The sequence below is a fragment of the Dermochelys coriacea genome, chromosome 8 (genome assembly GCF_009764565.3).
Source record: "Dermochelys coriacea isolate rDerCor1 chromosome 8, rDerCor1.pri.v4, whole genome shotgun sequence".
Lineage (NCBI taxonomy): Eukaryota > Metazoa > Chordata > Testudines > Dermochelyidae > Dermochelys > Dermochelys coriacea.
This window is the reverse complement of record NC_050075.1, coordinates 67,004,468-67,023,313: the sequence shown is the minus strand read 5'-3', so window position 1 is coordinate 67,023,313 and position 18,846 is coordinate 67,004,468. Positions and strand designations below refer to the sequence as shown.

Sequence of the window (18,846 nt, the reverse complement as noted above, 5' to 3'; positions counted from 1 at the left end):
ATATATGTTCCATTCTATGCATCCGATGAAGTGGGCTGTAGCCCACAAAAGCTTATGCTCTAATAAATTTGTTAGTCTCTTAGGCGCCACAAGTACTTCTGTTCGTTTTGTGCTTCCAAGGTTGTCTGAACATCTGGGGTGGTGCGTCTTACACACGATCCCTTGTGCAGAGATGTGCCTATAGGCAGAGTTTAATCTTTAAATGTTATTCTAATTATAACCATATTTTACTCTCAGCTACCTTCACTCTTACCTAAAACACTATGAGAAAAAAGTGTTTTATTGACAAAACCACTTCTTGGGTAAAATCCTGACCCCACTGAAGTCAATAGCAAGACTTCTTCTGACTTCAGTGGGACCAGGATTTGACCTCTTATGTCTCTACCTGACAAGTTAATTTGATCAGTTAGTAGATCAGGTAAAAAGGAAAAGAAAAGAAACTCATAGACCCACATGTGAGAATGGACAGTTTTCTTTTCTGGGGGGATGGCGAATATATAAAAATATATATATAAAAAATAAATATCAGTACCTCTAGCTTCAATTTAACATCTTCTTTTGTCTTAGAGATGTTGTCTAAGCAGGATATGGCTGTCTCCACTTGACTGCAGTACTGCCCATAAATAACCATTCTAAACCAAAGCAAGAGAAAAGAAACAAGCAGGATGGTATGGGTTTTAAGAAACAGTCTTTGTTCACACTTCACAAACAAATATATGGGTCACAATCTTCTTCAACTGGGAGCGGTACCTACATATCCAAGCATCATAACTTGCCCCTAAATGTGAATTACAAAGCTTCCCCAAGAATATAATCAGGTGCATGTTTGAAAAATACTAAAGATCATAATCAAAATGCTGTAAAATCATTTCAATTCGCATTAACACTGACATGCATACACTGACACAATAAAGCACTTGTTTCAGGCTGCAAGGCAATGTAACTGCTGCTTAACAGCACCAGAGTCAATAGTATTAACAATGTAAAGAGACAGATTTCAAAGGATGTAATGAATAAATTCTGTTACATAGGATTAGCCCAGGATTAATTACATCCACTCTTTTTACAGCAACATTAGGTTTTGCAAACTGATTTGACAGTATCTATTGAGTTTACATTCCATGAGGCTTTGGGTCAAGATAATAGCTAATATATGCAAATGCAAGAAATTCTTAACAGCAGTCAGAGATCAGCATGGTACCCATTGGCTGATTGTTTGTAAAGCTACTGGAAAGAATCAATGTTTGTACCAGGAACTTTCTGTTCCCTTCAGTAACAATTCATTCCACTCTTCTCAAACTGTTCTAAATTTTTAGAGATGACTCATTTTTAAACTACAAGCTCCATCTTTGGGGATCTACAAGCCTCAGTTCTTGCCTTCTATTTTTACTCTTTTTCTCCCTCTTGATCATCTTCTGTTTAGCCTTAGCTTCCACTTCAAAAGTGATGATACTAACTGCACATCTTTCACCTTTAATTATTATTTTAAATCTATACTGCAGTACAAATTGAGCTAGACAAAGTATCTGTCCTCCCTTGACAAAATAAACTTGTAGTTTCCTCTCAGCTTCCTTAAGTTACATTGCTTCTTTTGGAGAAAAGGAGCATCCTGAGACACAGCTCCTGATCCTGTAGCTCCCCTCTACACTCAGACCTGCCATTTGCCTTTACTGCCTGTATCCTTTGTGACAGGGTCGGGCCGGATGGCTAAGGAGAGTAATAGAAGGCAGATATATTAACCCCAGGTTAAGTCCGTCCCTTTTCCCTGGGTAAGGTAGCAGGGAAGGTTCCAGAACAATCAGGAACCTTCTGGAGGCAATTAAGACAGACAGGCTGATTAGAACCAATCTGCAGCCAATCAAGAAGCTGCTAGAATCAATTAAGGCAGGCTAATCAGGGCACCTGGGTTTAAAAAGGAGCTCACTTCAGTTTGTAATGCGTGTGTAAGGAGCTGGGAGCAAGAAACGCTAGGAACTGAGAGTGAGAACGCATACTATTGGAGGACTGAGGAGTACAAGAATTATCAGACACCAGGAGGAAGGTCCTATGGTGAGGATAAAGAAGGTGTTGGGAGGAGGCCAAGGGGAAGTAGCCCAGGGAGTTGTAGCTGTCGCACAGCTGTTCCAGGAGACATTCTAGACAGCTGCTTTCCACACGGCCCTGACCTGGAACCTGAAGTAGAAGGCGGGCCCAGGTTCCCCCCAAATCTCCCAACTCCTGATCAGACACAGGAGGAGTCGACCTGGACTGTAGGTTCAAGAAAACAGCCAAGCTGAGGGCTGCTGTGAAGCTCCAAGGCAAGCAAATCCGCCAATAAGTGCAAGACCCACCAAGGTAGAGGAGGAACTTTGTCACAACTGGTGTCAGCAGAGGGATCTGGTGTCCACAGCATGGCGGAAAATGGAGGATGTTGGCTGGGTGGGGAAAAAGGGAGGAGTTTTTTTTTTCACCACAATGGAGGAAATAGTGCAGGCACTGATACAAGCCACAGCTGCCCAGCAGGAGGCTATCCATTTCCAGGCAGCCGCCCAACAGGAGGCAGTGCAGCTGCAGCAAGAGACTGCTGATGAACCAGGCTGCTCAAGACCGTTCGGAACTGTTGTGGGAACTGGTAAACCAGATAAAGGCCCTTACAGAGCTGAACCATGGCCATGATGGGACGCAGATCATACGGGCCAGCAATTGGCTGCAGAAAATGATGTGGGACGATGATGTAGAGGCATACCTCCTGGCCTTTGAGAGGACAGCCCTGTGGGAGGCTTGGCCCCAAGACCAGTGGTCTGGCATCCTCGCTCCATTCCTGTGTGGGGAGGCCCAGGAGGCCTACTATGATTTGCCTGAAGAGGCTGCGGCAGACTATCCCCAACTGAAAGCAGAGATCCTGGCCAGATCTGGGGTAACTACCACAATGAGGGCCCAGCGATATCATGAGTGGAAGTACCAGGAAAACAAAACCCCGCGGTCCCAATTATATGACCTCATCCATCTCGCACGAAAGTGGTTACGGAGTCCGGAAGAGATACTATAAGTTCTTGTCATCGACCGGTACATGAGAGGACTACCGCCAGAACTTCACGCCTGGGTAAGCCAGAACGAACCCTCCACCTATGACGAGGTTGTCGCACTGGTAGAAAGGCAAAGGACAGTGAGGGAGCTGACCTGACCAGTTAAGGAAGTTAAATTAGGTTGGGTTAAATTAGCAGCACCAAGCCCTAGAACTCGGATGACTGGGCCACCAGGAGAGCCCAGGTGGAAAAAGAGAGGGGCTGAAGGCCCACCAGAAGCCACAAAGTGTCGGAGCACTGAGGGGGAAGAGGATCATGATGTTAGACTACCCAAACCAAGAGACTGGGGAACGCCTAGGGCTCCATACAGATGTTACGCCTGCGGGGAGCGGAGACACATAGCTACACAGTGTCCCGCTGCCGCGGAGCTACGCAGTGTAACCTGGGGAACTGGGCAGACGCATGCTCCCTTATCCACCTTGTGGGGGTCTCGCTAACCCCACATATGTACACCAGACCAGTGAAGCTAAATGGGGTAGAAAACACAGCGCTGGTTGATTTGGAGAGTGCTATCACGCTTGTCTCAGGGAAGCTCGTGAAGCATAGTCAGCTGCTGTGGGCTAAGCATACAGGGATAACATGCATCCATGGGACAGTTGGTTATTACCCCACCATCCCAGTAAAAATTGAGATTCAGGGGAACACTACTGAGGTAGCAGCAGGTGTAGTCCCTAAACTCCCATACCTGGTGCTCATAGGGAGGGACTTCCCAGGGTTTGGAGACTTACTCCCGGTAGGGGAATTGGAGAAAGGGGGAAGCCCTGAAAGTATTGAGGCATCCACAGTAGAATGTTAACCCCCAACCTTCTCTGAAATATCCCCAGATTTGTTCTCCACTCCCAGACAGAGTAGAAAAGTGAAAAGGGAAAGAAGGGCAGCTAATGCCTTGGGAAGCCAAATACTGGCCCAAAGCCAGAGGGTCACTCTCGTAGGTAGGCGAACCCGAGCCAAGGAAAGCCACCCAGGAGGGAGAAGCACCCAAGTCTGACCCACATCCTAACGCCTCTGAACCAGTTGAGGCAACAGAGACTGGCCCCCTAGATCTCAGGCAGATTAGCCCCGAGAGAGGAAATTTTGGACAGGACCAGGCTAAAGACCCAAGGTACGACAACATTAGGATGGAGGTGACTGAAATAGATGGGGTTCCTGTGGAAGGGAAAAACCAAGGACCAGGACCCTACTTCTTAATGAAGAAGAATCTTATACTGGGTTGCACCAGTACAGGGGCAGAAGGTACAGCAGCTCCTAGTACCTCAAAAACACCAGCATGCTGTATTAAGTCTGGCCCATAGTCACCTTTTGAGGGACATTTGGGGGTAGAGAAGACCCTGGCACGATTCTTCTGGCCCGGGGTACATGAAGAAGTGCGGAGGTACTGTGTGTCCTGCGCAGAGTGTCAGCTGCACAGTCCCCATCCCCACTTGAAGGCACCTTTAGTACCCCTTCCCATCATAGAGGTCCCCTTCGAGCAAATAGCCATGGACCTAGTGGGACTCCTGGAGAAGACAGCCCAGGGCCACCAATATATACTTGTCATTCTGGATTATGCTACTCGCTACCCAGAAGCCGTCCCCCTGTGGAACACGACCTCTAAAACGATAGCTAAAGAGTTAGTGGGGATCTTTGCCCGAGTGAGGCTACCAAAGGAGATATTAACAGACCAAGGTACCCCATTTATGTCAAAGCTAATGAACGACCTCTGTACGCAGCTCCATATACATACCTTGAGAACTTCTATCATCCACAGACCGATAGGCTGGTGAAAGATTTAACTGAACCCTCAAGGCAATGATAAGGAAAGTGGTAAGTTGGGATGGGAAGGATTGGGACACCCTACTACCCTACCTTATGTTTGCAATCCAGGAGGTACCTCAGGCCTCAACTGGGTTTTCCCCCCTTTGAATTATTATACGGACGCCACCCCCGTGGCATAGTAGGTATCACAAAAGAAATCTGGGAAGAGGAACCCAATGAGGGGAGAAATATAATTGACCATGTGTTGCAGATGCGAGAACGGATAGCCCAGGTCACCCCTATTGTACAGGAACATTTGGAAAAGGCGCAGGAGGCCCAGTGAACCCATTACAATCGCCAGGCAAAAGTCCAACAGTTCCAACCAGGGGATCGGGTGATGGTGTTGGCACCTACGGCAGAAAGCAAGCTTTTGGCCCAATGGCAGGGGCCTTATGAGGTGGTTGAACCCGTGGGGGAAGTAACCTACAAGATGCGGCAGCCAGGATGCCAGAAACGAGAACAAATTTATCACAATAACCTCTTAAAGCCTTGGCACCAATGAGAGGCATGTGTAGTGGCCCAACAGACCCCGATCCAGGGAAATATCATGCAGGAGCAGATCAGGATATTCACTGATCTGACACTAAACCAGAATAAGGAGGTAACTGAGATGATCAACCAATACCAGGACGTGTTTTGAACCAAACCAGGTCGGACCACTGAAGCCCATCACCACATTATCACAGACCCTGGGGCAAACTTTAAGGCCCTATCGGGTCCCAGCAGCAAAAAGGGAGGAGATCAAGGAAGAGGTAAAAAGGATGTTGGAGCTGAGAGTCACCAAAGAGTCCCACAATCAGTGGTCAAGCCTGATTGTGTTGGTGCCCAAACCTGATGACACCACTAGGTTTTGTACTGACTTTCGCCAGCTGAATGAGATATCTAAATTCGATGCATACCCCATTCCCCGTATCAATGAGTTAGTTGACCGCCTGGGCAATGCCCGATTTTTGACCCCCCTTGATTTAGCAAAGGGATACTGGCAGATTCCCCTTGCCAAAGATGCGAAAGAAAAGATTGCATTCTCTACCCCAGAGGGTCTGTTTCAATATACTGTTCTTCCTTTTGGACTGCATGGGGCACCTGCCAGCTTCCATCATCTTATGGACAAGCTCCTATGGTCCCATACCAGTTATGCAGCGGCATACCTGGATGATGTGATTATTCACACCCCCGACTGGGAAATCCACTTAGGAAAGGTGAAAGCGGTTCTGGACACACTAAGACAGGCTGGCCTCACAGCCAACCCAGCCAAGTGTGTTATAGGGCTAGCCGAAGCTAAATACCTTGGCTACATAGTAGGAAGGGGCATGGTCAAGCCCCAATTAAACGAACTAGAGGCTATCCAAAATTGGCCCCGGCCGAATCAGAAAAAGCAAATCCAGGCATTTCTGGGTGTGGTGGGGTACTACCAAATATTTATTCCCAATTTTGCTACCAGAGCAAGTCCCCTGACAGACCTGATAAAAGCCCGGGGTCCAGACATGCTGAAGTGGACAGATGCCGCAGAGAAAGCATTCATGGATCTACGGACAGCACTTTGCAGTAACCCTGTGCTTATAGCCCCAGACTTCAACAAAGAATTCATTTTACAAATAGATACATCTGAAGTAGAATTGGGAGCTGTCCTATCGCAGATGGTCGGAGATGAAGAACACCCAATCCTCTACCTCAGCAGGAAACTCCTCCCGAGAGAGCAGAAGTATGCCGTGGTTGAAAGAGAGTGCCTAGCTGTGAAATGGGCCATGGAAACACTATGTTATTACTTTCTGGGATGACGGTTTACCCTTGTGACCGACCATGGACCCCTCCAGTGGATGCAGAGAAATAAAGAGAAGAATGCAAGGGTGACCAGATGGTTCCTGTCCCTACAACCTTTCCAATTCACCATACAACACCGGGCTGGAAGCCACCATGGAAATGCAGATGGCTTGTCACGAGTACACTGCCTGACGTCCCAACCCCATAGTGTTGAGCAGAGGAGGGGGGATATGTGATAGGGTTGGGCCAAATGGCTACAGAAAAGTAATAGAAGGCAGATATATTAGCCCCAGGTTAAGTAGGTCCCTTTTCCCTGGGTGCACGTGTAAGGAGCTGGGCGCAAGAGGCAATAGGAGCTGAAAGTGAGAACGCATACTGTTGGAGGACTGAGGAATACAAGCATTATCAGACACCAGGAGGAAGGTCCTATGGTGAGGATAAAGAAGGTGTGGGGAGGAGGCCATGGGGAAGTAGCCCAAGGAGTTGTATTTGTTGCACAGCTGTTCCAGGAGGCATTCTAGACAGCTGCATTCCACAGAATCCGGAGTAGAGGGCGGGCCTGGGTTCCCCCCAAACCTCCCAACTCCTGGTCAGACACAGGAGGAGTTGACCTGGACTGTGGGTTCACGAAAACGGCCAAACTGAGAGCTGCCGTGAAGCTCCAAGGCGAGGAAATCCGCCAATAAGCGCAAGACCCACCAAGGCGGAGAAGGAACTTTGTCACACCTTCCATTAATCACCCTTTCCCTCAGTCTGTCACCATCTACCCAAGCACACATACCACTGCCATAAGCTCCTCCATTGCTGAAACCTTCATATATGGCTTCATTTGAAATCTTCACACATCACTTCAATGCGACTATGGCAACTTTCTTTCCCATCATCTCCCTAAAATCCAGCTTTCCAGTTTCAGACATTTTCTGTTAGCTTATACCTGCTTTCTCACAAGCATAATGTGACTGCATTAACCTCTTCTCAAACAACTCAATTGGCGCCCCAATTACTTCAATTTCCAGTTCAAAAGTGACTTCATTTACACCTTCCATGGACCCCCTCAGACTTTCCTCTCTTCTCCTCAGCCTCTTTCACCCTTCTTTCTGCCATCTGGAATGCCTCGCCTGTATCTTTCTACCTTATTTTATTTCACTCCCCATCTCTGATTATTTTATCTCTGTACCTGTATTGTTTTTCTCTGAAGCATTTGAAGATAGTTTTCATGTCAGAAGCTGCGCAAAATAAATTATATGATTTCATAGAAAATATGGATGCTATTTTTAAAATGAAAAAGCAATGACAAAACACACTTGGGGAAAAATGAACAATCCATTCTATAAAATAATAATAGCACTTCCTTGGTACTTTCCACATTCAAAGCTCATTATATATACTGATGCTGTTATCCATAGATATTCAGTTCAATTATATAAATGCTTATGGAGTATTTAATCATTGAGAAACACTTCAATGGACTGAGTATAGCTTATTACTAAAGTATATAAAAGTTAGTATATAAACATTACCTTTCCTTGTAGTTAATAAAAATTTGATACAGGTTCTGGTCATTTTTGTTTACAATGGAGTCATAAATGTCCTGCATTAGACTTCTGTGGGTTTTCACCAATTCCTTAAAAACAGTAATAGAAGAAAAAAATTAAAATGCAAATAGAACCCCTAAAGCTTCCAGAATGAAGATTAGTGCCTCCATGGGTATCTGTTAATTCCAACAAACTAAGACACAGATCACTTATGAGTAGCTGTTACTTTCAATGTTGCTTTGAAATGCCGGATCCTCCATACAATGTGACAAGGGAAACTAAACTCAGAGACCTATTAAAGGCTAATTTATTCCAACTTGAAATGTGCCCTGTTAGTTCAGCTTCATTTTATAATGATAATTTTAAAATTAAGCAAGTCAAGTCAATGTTTTAGTGACAAGACAAAAGTAATGACTCATTTCCCTGAGCTGTGAAAAACCAGTTTTGTACATTACATGGGTCAATTAATGGCATCCTGGTGCTAAGTTAACTGCAATCACAATATGTTTCTTGATACAACGGTCCACTAACGACACAGGAAAAAGATAAGGATGCTGCAGAAATATTTGAGCCAAGCTATATTGCAGCAGAAATTTTAAGATTTTCAATTCAAGACCAGGTAGGTAACTTCTGGGGACTCTTCTGGCTCTGTCAATCTGTTTCTTCACTTCAGCAGGTGGGTATTGTAGTTGTAAGAACGCTTGATAGAGATCTCGTAGGTGTTTATCTCTGTCTGAGGGGTTGGAACAAATGTGGTTGTATCGTAGAGCTTAGCTGTAGACAATGGATCGTGTGGTGTGGTCTGGATGAAAGCTGGAGGCATGAAGTGAACTATAGCTCACGAAAGCTTATGCTCAAATAAATTTGTTAGTCTCTAAGGTGCCACAAGTACTCCTTTACTTTTTGCAGATACAGACTAACACAGCTGCTACTCTGAAACCTGAAATTAGTACATCACTCACGTGCATACTTGGATGCTCACATAAGTGCTGTACGTACTCAGTAGGAGTGCTTGTGTCGATGTAAAGCGAGGTACACCACAGGTAGGTATCCCAACATGCCAGCGTCCGGCACAACGCCTTTTGGGAAACATTCCCAATATGTTGTGGGAAAGAAATGACCTCTAGCTCCAGAGATCCCTGGGGAAGTCAAGTTCTCATGATTCAACTCTCTCCATTCAGCAATACTCCAAAATCGTGCCTTTTAAATAAAATCCCCCTAACCTGTGCAGCACTTTTCAATGTCTGCCCTCTCTGACATATCCCGCAGGGCTCTGCACTAGTCTCATGAACACTGCAAATACAGGATGCATGATTCTCCTGTCTTTGCAGACCTGCAGGAAGTACCACAACAATGGGGCGACATGAGGATTTCTTCAAGGACAGTTCACTGAGGGGAATAATGAAAAACAATTCAAGGTTGTTGGTGGTATTCATGGAGCAGCTGCAGATGGTAAAGTGCCACCTCTGGGCCCAAGAAACAAGCACTGAGTGGTGGGATCACATCATAAAGCACGTTTAGGATGAGGAGCAGTGGCTGCAGACCTTTTGGATGCAAAAGTCCACATCACTGAATCTGTGTGCTGAGCTCGCCCCTCAGTGGAGAATTGAGTTGTGATCACAATCTGAAAGCTTATAATGCCGGATTGCTATCAGTCAGTGAAAAAATCATTTTAGAATTGGAAAATCCACAGTGAGGGGCCATTGTCATACAAGTCTGTAGGACCATTAATCATCTGCTATATGACTCTCAGCAACCTGTAGGAAATAGTGGATGAATTTTCAGCAATGGGGCAATAGACTGCATGCTTATCCCTATTTTGGCATGAGCTCACCTTGCTACAGAATACATCAACAGAAAGCGCTATTTTTCTCTGGTTATGCAAGCATTGGTGGATCACCAGTGGCACTTCACCCATATCAATGTGGGCTGGCCAAGGAAGGCGCACAATGCTTGCATCTTTAAGAACACAGGACTGTTCAGAGAGCTGCATGCAGGGACATTCTTTCCCTGCTAGCAGATTACCATTGCCGAAGTTAAAATGCTGAAAGTGATTCCGGGGGACTCAGCCTACCCTTTGCACCTCTGGTTCATGAAGACAAACACTGTCCACCTCAATACCACCAGGAAAGATTAACTATTGGCTCAGCAAATGCAAAATGACAGTTGAACATACTTTTACTAGATTGAAGGGGCACTGGCAGAGTTTACTCATTAGATTGGATCTCAGTAAGAAAAATATCCCAGTGGTTATAGCTGCTTGCTGTGTCCTGCATAATATTTGTGAGGCAAAGCTGCCACCAGGGTAGAGGGCAGAACTGGAGCATCTGCCTGCTGACTTTGAACCTTGTGTCTACAAGGATTATTACAGAGCTATATGAGTGAGGGAGGTTTTGAAAGAGCATTTTAACAGTCAGCCACAGCAGTGTTCTCTAGGCCTGGAGCTTTGGTGCTGCTAAGAATTGTGTAGCACTTGCTGTACATTTATAAACACGTCTAGGTATTTTCCTGAAATTATGAATATTGTGATGTTAGATGTGCATTTACGATTACAGTTTGCTTTGAGTATCTCTATGCATTCTGCAATATTTGTTGTGAACTAAGGAAGATAATTTCATTCTCCAAAAACTGAACTTTACTGAGTGGGGGGAAAACAGCACAGAAAATCTATGACATGCAGTTCCTGGCAGAAACGGCAGGTCTGTGGCACAGCATCAGATCTACTGTTGGCCTCCCTGGCTTTGTGACCACCCTGGCAAAATTCTTTAAATTGAATGCAGCATTGCTGCTGGTCCCTGTTATACCCCTTTGTCTGCATCCATCATGCAATCTGCTTGTAGATGTCCACATTTCTGTGGTTGGTCCACAGCCATGCTTGCACAGCCTCTTCTCCCCAAGATCCAGGAGATCGAATACTTCCTGTCTACTTCAGGCAGCAGTGCATTTAGTATGTGGAGCCAGAATGGTCAGTTAGGCAGTTGCATGAAAGAAGGGTGAGCTGCTAGGTATGCTTGCCAAGGTGGACAACCCGAGAAAGGCATTCCAAAAATCACACAGGAGATTTTAAAGGGGGCAGGGAGACGTCTGGTCTCTGTGACGCCTGGGCAACGGAGTTTAAAATTTGGGCCAAAGTGATCACTGTTGCAGGGAATGGGGTATTATGAGACAGTTGCAAGAGGACCGCTAAGTTCAACACAGGTTTCTATACTTGCACTGAGTCGACCTCAGTTCTACGCCAGGGGTGGGCAAACTTTTTGGTCCAAGGGCCACATCTGGGTGGGGAACTTGCATGCAGGGCCATGAATGTAAGGCTGGGGCAGGGAGTTGGGGTGCAGGAGGAGGCTCAGGGCAGGGGGTTGGGTGCAGGAGGGGTGTGGGGTGCAGGCTCCGGCCCAGCGCCACTTACCTGGAGCGGCTCCAAGGTGGCAGCAGCATGCAGCGGGGCTAAGGCAGGCTCCCTGCCTCCCTGACCCCACGCCACTCCCAGAAGCAGCCAGCACCATTTCCTGTGGCCCCTAAGAGAGGGGAGGGCCAGAGGACTCCGTGCACTGCCCTCACCTGCAGGTACCTCCCCGAAGCGCCCAGGGGCCCGCGGCGCCACAGGGGGTGGCAGTATCACTGGTGGATCCAAAGCCCTGATGGGCCATAGTTTGCCCACCCCGTTCTACGCCAGTTGGGGCAGTGGTTTTACTTCCTCCTTATAAAAGGGTGCTTACAGAGACAAATTCAACTGTAGACACATGCACACATAGGTTGCCACAAGGTGACTTACATCAGAGTAACTGTGTAATGTAGAGCAGACCATAGATCAGGTCTAAGACAGTTATTAAATTCTTGTAACTGTAAGTTCCCAGTACCAACTTAAAAAAGTATGAATTGCACCTTTTTTGAGAGTATGCCGATTGCAAAGTCTCCAAAAGTAAATGTGATTTCCCAAAGCATATAAAGTTCACACAGGTAACCTCAACCCATATCAAGGAAGTTTCTTAGAGACTACGGAATTTTTTTTTTTTTTTTAACAACTTTCATGTCAAATTCTGAGTATAAGGCTGTAAGCTATATTGATTTTAAAATGTCTTCAGTGGCAACACATCGAGGGCAGATACCAATAAGAATTTGCAAGCTTGTTATAAAGTCTTTTCAGAAGCATTCCTGTAACTCAAAATACTGTGTAAACATTCTCTACGCTGATGCAACGCTCAAGTGCAATAGGCTGATGATGGTCATGTGCTTTGTAAATTTCTGAAGAGATGTTTTTTATCTTATCTACACAAAATATGTTCCATGTTTCTCTATTATGCATACAAGGATGTGAGAAAATTTATACATGGTTAATGTCTAACTTAAATTCAATCAATAAAATACTTGCATATAACAGATCTTCTAAGAGTTACTGTGTTATAGTGCCAAATCCTCAGCTGGTATAAATCAAGAAATACACTCCAATGTATACCAACAGAATATCTGGTCCATACTATTGCTGACAAACTACTGTGGCTGTATGCAACATTTTTTTCCTCATAGTAACTATAAAAAGATAAGGTCTAAAATCATTTTCACTAAGATGTACAGTAACCTACTGCATATTCAAAAAAGCTTTGAGGGCAATTTGCACATCGCATTTCAAGTCATCACTTTGTTCAATAGCACATGACCGTGACCGCACAAAATGATAACCAGACACAAATTCTCTGCCTTTTTCTTTAAAGTGTACAATTACTTACAGGAATGTTGATGAATACTATATCAAACTCTGATGCTGACAGAAACCTTTTCAATGGCACCATGAAAAACTGTTAAGAAAAGTGAACATTGACTGGATTAAAATATTCTCTATTCCATTATACAATTACATTACTACTTTATAAATAACTACTCTATTAGCATAAAGTTCAATGGCTTACTTTCTCTATTGACTCCAAGGTCTCAGTGTATTTCTCTTCAGTCTGTTTTATTTCAGTAAGGCAACAGCTTCTGATGTCATTTTCAGTACATTTCTGCAAGTAGAAGCAAGTTAAGTTTAATTAATTTGTGGACACCTCTTGTACAACCAACTCTTTTATTTGTTTACTGCTTAGCTACTAAGACACATTGCTTGTTGGAAATTTCTCAGTATTGCAGCTTCAAAAGATTGGAACAGCTACCAAGGGAATAGTTTTTAAAAGTGCAATTAGCTGGCAACTTCTAGAATTTTAGTAGGGTCGAATTTTGATAAAATTTGTCATTCAGTATGTTATATTTTAAGATAAACAATAACTTAATCCTTCTTGTATACTTTTAAAAATAATACAATGAGATTAAGATGAAATATAGATCCATATTTATTTAATTTGGGCCTTTATTTACAACAGTGAGCAGTTACTCATAGTAGTTATAATGAGACTCTCATGCTGTGAGTAATGGGCTCACATCTAACTCTTTGTTTATAATTTTTCCTTTTACCTGAAAGGAACTTGCATTTAGGTCCATAGTCATATTCTGTTCTGAGTCAAGGACAGTAACTGGATCTTAGGGCCCTATCCTGCAGTCTTTGTATGTTTGTTTGTTCTTTACAGGACTCTGGGATTGCCTCACCCTAACAGGCCTGCTTCAGTTTCCTGCAGATGTGAGATCAGCAATATAGTGCATGCTGGGGCATATCACAGAGCAGAAGCAGATGATCATGTTAGATTTGAGCATCATAGGCCCAGTGCCACATCGGGCTTATTAAGGCTGAGCACAAAATGCATGCAGTGGAGTTCAGAATTCCAAGGTATCAGAGTTCTTTTTCCAGGATACAGACAAATATGAAAGAATGTGTTTAAAAAGTTTCAGAGTAGCAGCCGTGTTAGTCTGTATTCGCAAAAAGAAAAGGAGTACTTGTGGCACCTTAGAGACTAACAAATTTATTTGAGCATAAGCTTGCTGTAGCTCATGAAAGTTTATGATCAAATAAATTTGTGAGTCTCTAAGGTGCCACAAGAACTCCTTTTCTTTTTGTGTTTAAAAAGATTCTTAGAGAAACATTTGGGCAGGTGTTGGCTAGCTTGGGGATTGGACACAATTCCTGGATTACTCCTGCATGGACATTTATCGTTCATGTCATTGTCACGATTGGATTCTCCACACCCAAAAAAACCTCAGCAAATAATAAAACAATAATAATATAACTCGTCTCCCGTAAATTCTTTCCACCTGTTCCCGGTTTCCTTCCAAATTCTATCCAGGCTCCTCATTCACATTTCCAAGGATCTTCATGACTGTAGCCCTGTCTGTATCTCACCTCATTGCTTACTGTAACGAATCCATGTGCAGCAGATAAAGACAATTACTAGATACATTTGTTTCACACAGAGGAAGTCAGAACTAAGACCCTGAAACTTTAGTTCCAAAAAACACACTGGCCTCTAACTCTTGAGCTAAAGGAAGACTCCTGTAGCTGTTGATCATAGTAGAAAGTCTACATCCACTCCATAGTCTAGTTACTAAAAAGCAAAGTCACTCACTCAGACACATAAAATCACACTACTATTCCCCAACCCCTTCATGTCATCTTTGTCTTTTTCCCCCTGCCTATCACTCCACACCTTCTTTCAAGTAGTTCCCTACATCTGCCTCCTCCCTTCCACACACTAAACCACGTCATCTCTTCCTGCAGATCCCTCCGTCAAACCTATTTCTTTCAGCCTAGTGAGGAAGATTTAGATAGTGTGGGGAAGATGCTGTGTGCAGTGCATTTCCTTATCAGTTTGAGGCAGAATGAAGTTCTCTGTGAAGATGCAGAGTCTGTCACAGTCAGTGGAAACCTGGTGTGTGGACATTAAGTTATGATTAAGAGCTGTCCCAAAATGTGGTATTTCCTTGCTATCGAAGATTTGTATTGAAGGGAGTGTCACACTTTACCCATGTCCACTCCTTTTAAACAAGTTTTTGGGTTTCAAATTATTATTTTGATTGGAGTCTATTTTTAATCTCTTCTTTGTGAGCTATTTTGTAAATAAAATGTGCATGTATTACATTTCCAAAAGTGATTTGTATAGCTTGGGCCCAAATGTTCAACCCTTACTTATGTTGCTGAGCACTAATTCATGAGAGCAGCCCCCAAAAAAGGCCCAAGTCAACAGGACTGATCTTGTCCGTTAGTGCTCACACAACACAAATTAGGGTTGCACAAGCAGGCCCTTTTTGTGAGTGTTATTATTTAACACATCAGTCTGTCATCTATAGCAGATGCTACAATATCTTGGAATTTGAATACAGGAAGTAATGACAATGGTCAAAGGGGCTGAAAAGAGTGAAAAAAAACCAGTCTACTCAGTACACTAAGAAAATTGTTCTAACACAGATTTCTAAAGCATTTTCATTCTTCTAAAATTGATTTGCAATTGCAAGTCACCTCTAAGCCCCCCATGCTAGTGAATTTCATTCAAATGAAAGTATTGTGTCAATGTGTAATGTTACTGTGCATCACATTTGCAAATCTAATAGTAAATTATTGCATACTAAAACAGCCATCATTTCCAACAAAGATATACAATGCCAATGAAACAAACATAATACATCAATTCTTACCATATCAGGTAAAAAAAATATGTGGACATAATGCACCATGTTTTAATCTACTATTCTTTTTAATTAGGAAATTAATATTAAACATTTTTAGATCTTTAGTATTATTTTTTCTTCCCACAAGCAAATTCAGACTACGGCTGCCATTCCCTCCTAAACTCACCCTGTTATGTCCATTGAAGCTACATATCTTATAGTATTTCATTTGTAATAGGCAAGAAAGAAAGAGTTTGCAAAGTGGAAAATATGTCAGGGTTCGTCAACTGCTAGGACTGGGAGAAATATCCATAATGATACCTGAATTTCACATGGTTTTGAGTTTCATTACAAACAGAACACTCAGACTAGGATTATCTAAAGATCCACTATAGTTCACACACATTTTAAGCAAACAACTGGGCCCAGTTGCAAGTGAACTTGATCTATGGTTATATGTAGAAATCATGCAAAACTTGTACTTTTAACTGAGTTTTGGTAGAGGTTACCCCAAAACTCAAAACTCAGAAATTGATCAAATCTAAACAAAACATAAACCACTACATACTGAAACTCCCAAGTTTCACAATATTTTACACATCACTTATTTTACTTTAAGGTACTGATATGATGCAAGTGGCTGAAAGTAAAATGTGCTTAGTATAAAAATGTCTTAGAATAAGTGATGATGCTCTTAAATTGTCATTACGAAGCATAGTAATTGGCAGAGTCTAGACTTACATGAATCATATTAACACAAGTCAAAAATCTTTCCAAGGAAATAGTCTTCTCACGACATAGTGGTAAATTCTCAGGATCACAACAAAAACACATTGTATGAACTGCACGAGATACCTACAACTTGCTGCTTTTATAGCAGCAGAACACAGGAAAACAACCTTCAGACCTTTTCATTTTCTCACTTCTACAAGTTACTATATCACTGGAATTCAATCTGGAAATGCAGATGGTGAGCCCCCACCTTAAAACACGCAACTTCCTTGAAAAAGTGTGCATCATCACAATAGCACACTAAAGATTTGCAGGTAAGCCAAATGAATGCTTGTAAAGAGATGGACAGTAAGTTATTAGAACGGGTTTTGACATCACCTCGCTCCCAATTACCAGTGCATTAAAAATGGCTAGTGAGTAAATTTTGTGCATGGGCATGTAAATTTTCATGGCAGTTTTGTAAAACTGACACACATGTATATCTATATGTACAATATACATGCTAGCTCTCTCTATTTAATTAGTTCAAGACTAATGTTGCATACTGGCCAAAATAATACGGGGAACACACTTTTTTTTTTAAAGTAGCATACTTTTGAGTAAACAGTAGCATTTATTTTTTCAAATGGTCTTAACTCAAGTAGTTAATACATCTTAATATCCATACCTAACTGGATCTTAACTAAATAATGATTTATTTTAATGTTCTCTTTTTACTGTTGAAATAGTGTTGGTATTTCTTTCACAGAAAGAATTACCAGAGTGAATCTTTGACTCTTTCTCCGTCAGAGAATGTTGGATTTCATAGCAGGATGATAATGTTATGATCCACTGCATGTGTTACATGGTCACTGCACACAAATGTGAACTCAACCATAACAACAAAACAGATTTGAAATATCTAAATTTTAAAAAAATACTTACAGTGTTAGTGAAAACAGCTAACAGTTATTTAATGAATGTTAGTAAAATTTAACTTTCACACTACCACTATTTCTTTATGAATATGTCTGTAGTCATTCAAAAAATAGAAATCATACAGGTTGATGTGCTGCTTCATCTTTCATTAAGTCTTCATATACTTCCCCACCTTCATCTTCTCCATAGACACAATCATATAACTCTTCATCCTCATCGCCACCACTTTCGCTAAAAGAAAAAAGGAAAAGCAACAACATAAAGGGTCAGTGTATTGAACAGGGATTACAGAGTCAACAGTAGGAAACAGAATTTACCAAGTGTCTGGGTTTTTACAGTAAATCTAAAAACAGATGAATGAAAAAGAACTCTCTAACTGAACTAAACCACAAAGGGATTATACAATCAATAAGGTGTTTTGTTTTGTTTTTACCTCCACACATTTAAAACCTGACTTTATAAAATTAACACAAGTTTATTGAAGAAACAGAATTAAGTTTCGAACCATGACAGGAATTGAAATAAGGTTTCTAAGGAGAAAATGGGGCACTGAGTTCTTGCTACCTAAGTTACAGATGGGCCTCAGCATCCGGTCAAATTAAAACTTATTAAAAATTTAATTAAAAATTAAAAAAATCCTAAAAGGAGTGACTCCCCATGTACTAAATGGGACTGTCAGCTCCTCCGACATCATTTGGACTCAGAGAGAGATCATTAAGGTGGAATTATTCTTGTAAAATAAACTTCCCTGGTTAGGGGAAAACCCCAGCTCTCTTGAACTATTTATATTTCTTAAGAAATATATACTTCTTCCAGTTGTTCGCTATCTATATTTTAGAGAGCATCTAACTATTACATTCCACTGTACGGTACATGCTACCTGACATAATAACCAATCCGAAATAAATCCATGTGAATCCTATAACAGTGCATCAAAATAGAGGCTATTGCACCTAATATTGTAACAGATTTCTATTTTAGAAGCATATTTAGGAACTATGTTTTTAATGCTGATGCACATATTGCAAAAAGACTATAAATCTTAAATGGTAACTTTTGTATGCAATACCAAACTTCTTGTTCTTGTTAAAATCGCATTTCTATCCCTTTGTGTTAGGATTTTGTGTTTAATAATATTGTTATAAATAAAAATTTTGGTTGTGCTGTATGATTTTCTGTATTGTAAATTGTTAGACTCGGGGATTTGAACTGCTAAATTTATAAGTGTCACATCTGAAACATTAGGATTTTTCACAAGACTTTAGTCATTGTAAAGTGAGACAATATCAAGGTCTGTTATAGTCTGCTCTGCTACTCAGACAGAAGGAGAATGGCTAAAATATAAACCCTTTTTCTTTTGACTTTCCCTTGTACAGCAATGTCCAAAAGAGCAAGCATCCTGCAATCCTTAACTGCATGTGGAAATTAACTCACATGACATGGATTATGTGGGACTACTTACATGAATAAAAATACGTATACACATAATTGTCTGCAGGATCAGAGAAAAGCGTTCA

The 18,846-nt window shown here is 42.2% G+C and overlaps 1 protein-coding gene across 5 annotated transcripts in view; it reads right to left on the bottom strand.

Moving 5' to 3' along the window:
- VAV3 (vav guanine nucleotide exchange factor 3) overlaps positions 1-18,846 on the bottom strand; it is a 255,820-nt gene that overhangs the window by 125,501 nt on the left and 111,473 nt on the right. For 4 of the 5 annotated variants that reach the window (XM_038412017.2, XM_043520500.1, XM_038412019.2 and 1 more), the window contains 5 exons: positions 17,452-17,560; positions 13,060-13,152; positions 12,880-12,948; positions 8,141-8,244; positions 533-632 (listed from right to left, as the gene is read on the bottom strand). In XM_038412017.2, the coding sequence (XP_038267945.2) occupies positions 533-632; positions 8,141-8,244; positions 12,880-12,948; positions 13,060-13,152; positions 17,452-17,560 (475 nt within the window). The remainder of the gene's footprint in view (positions 1-532; positions 633-8,140; positions 8,245-12,879; positions 12,949-13,059; positions 13,153-17,451; positions 17,561-18,846) is intronic. The other variant, XM_043520502.1, reaches the window with a different exon arrangement.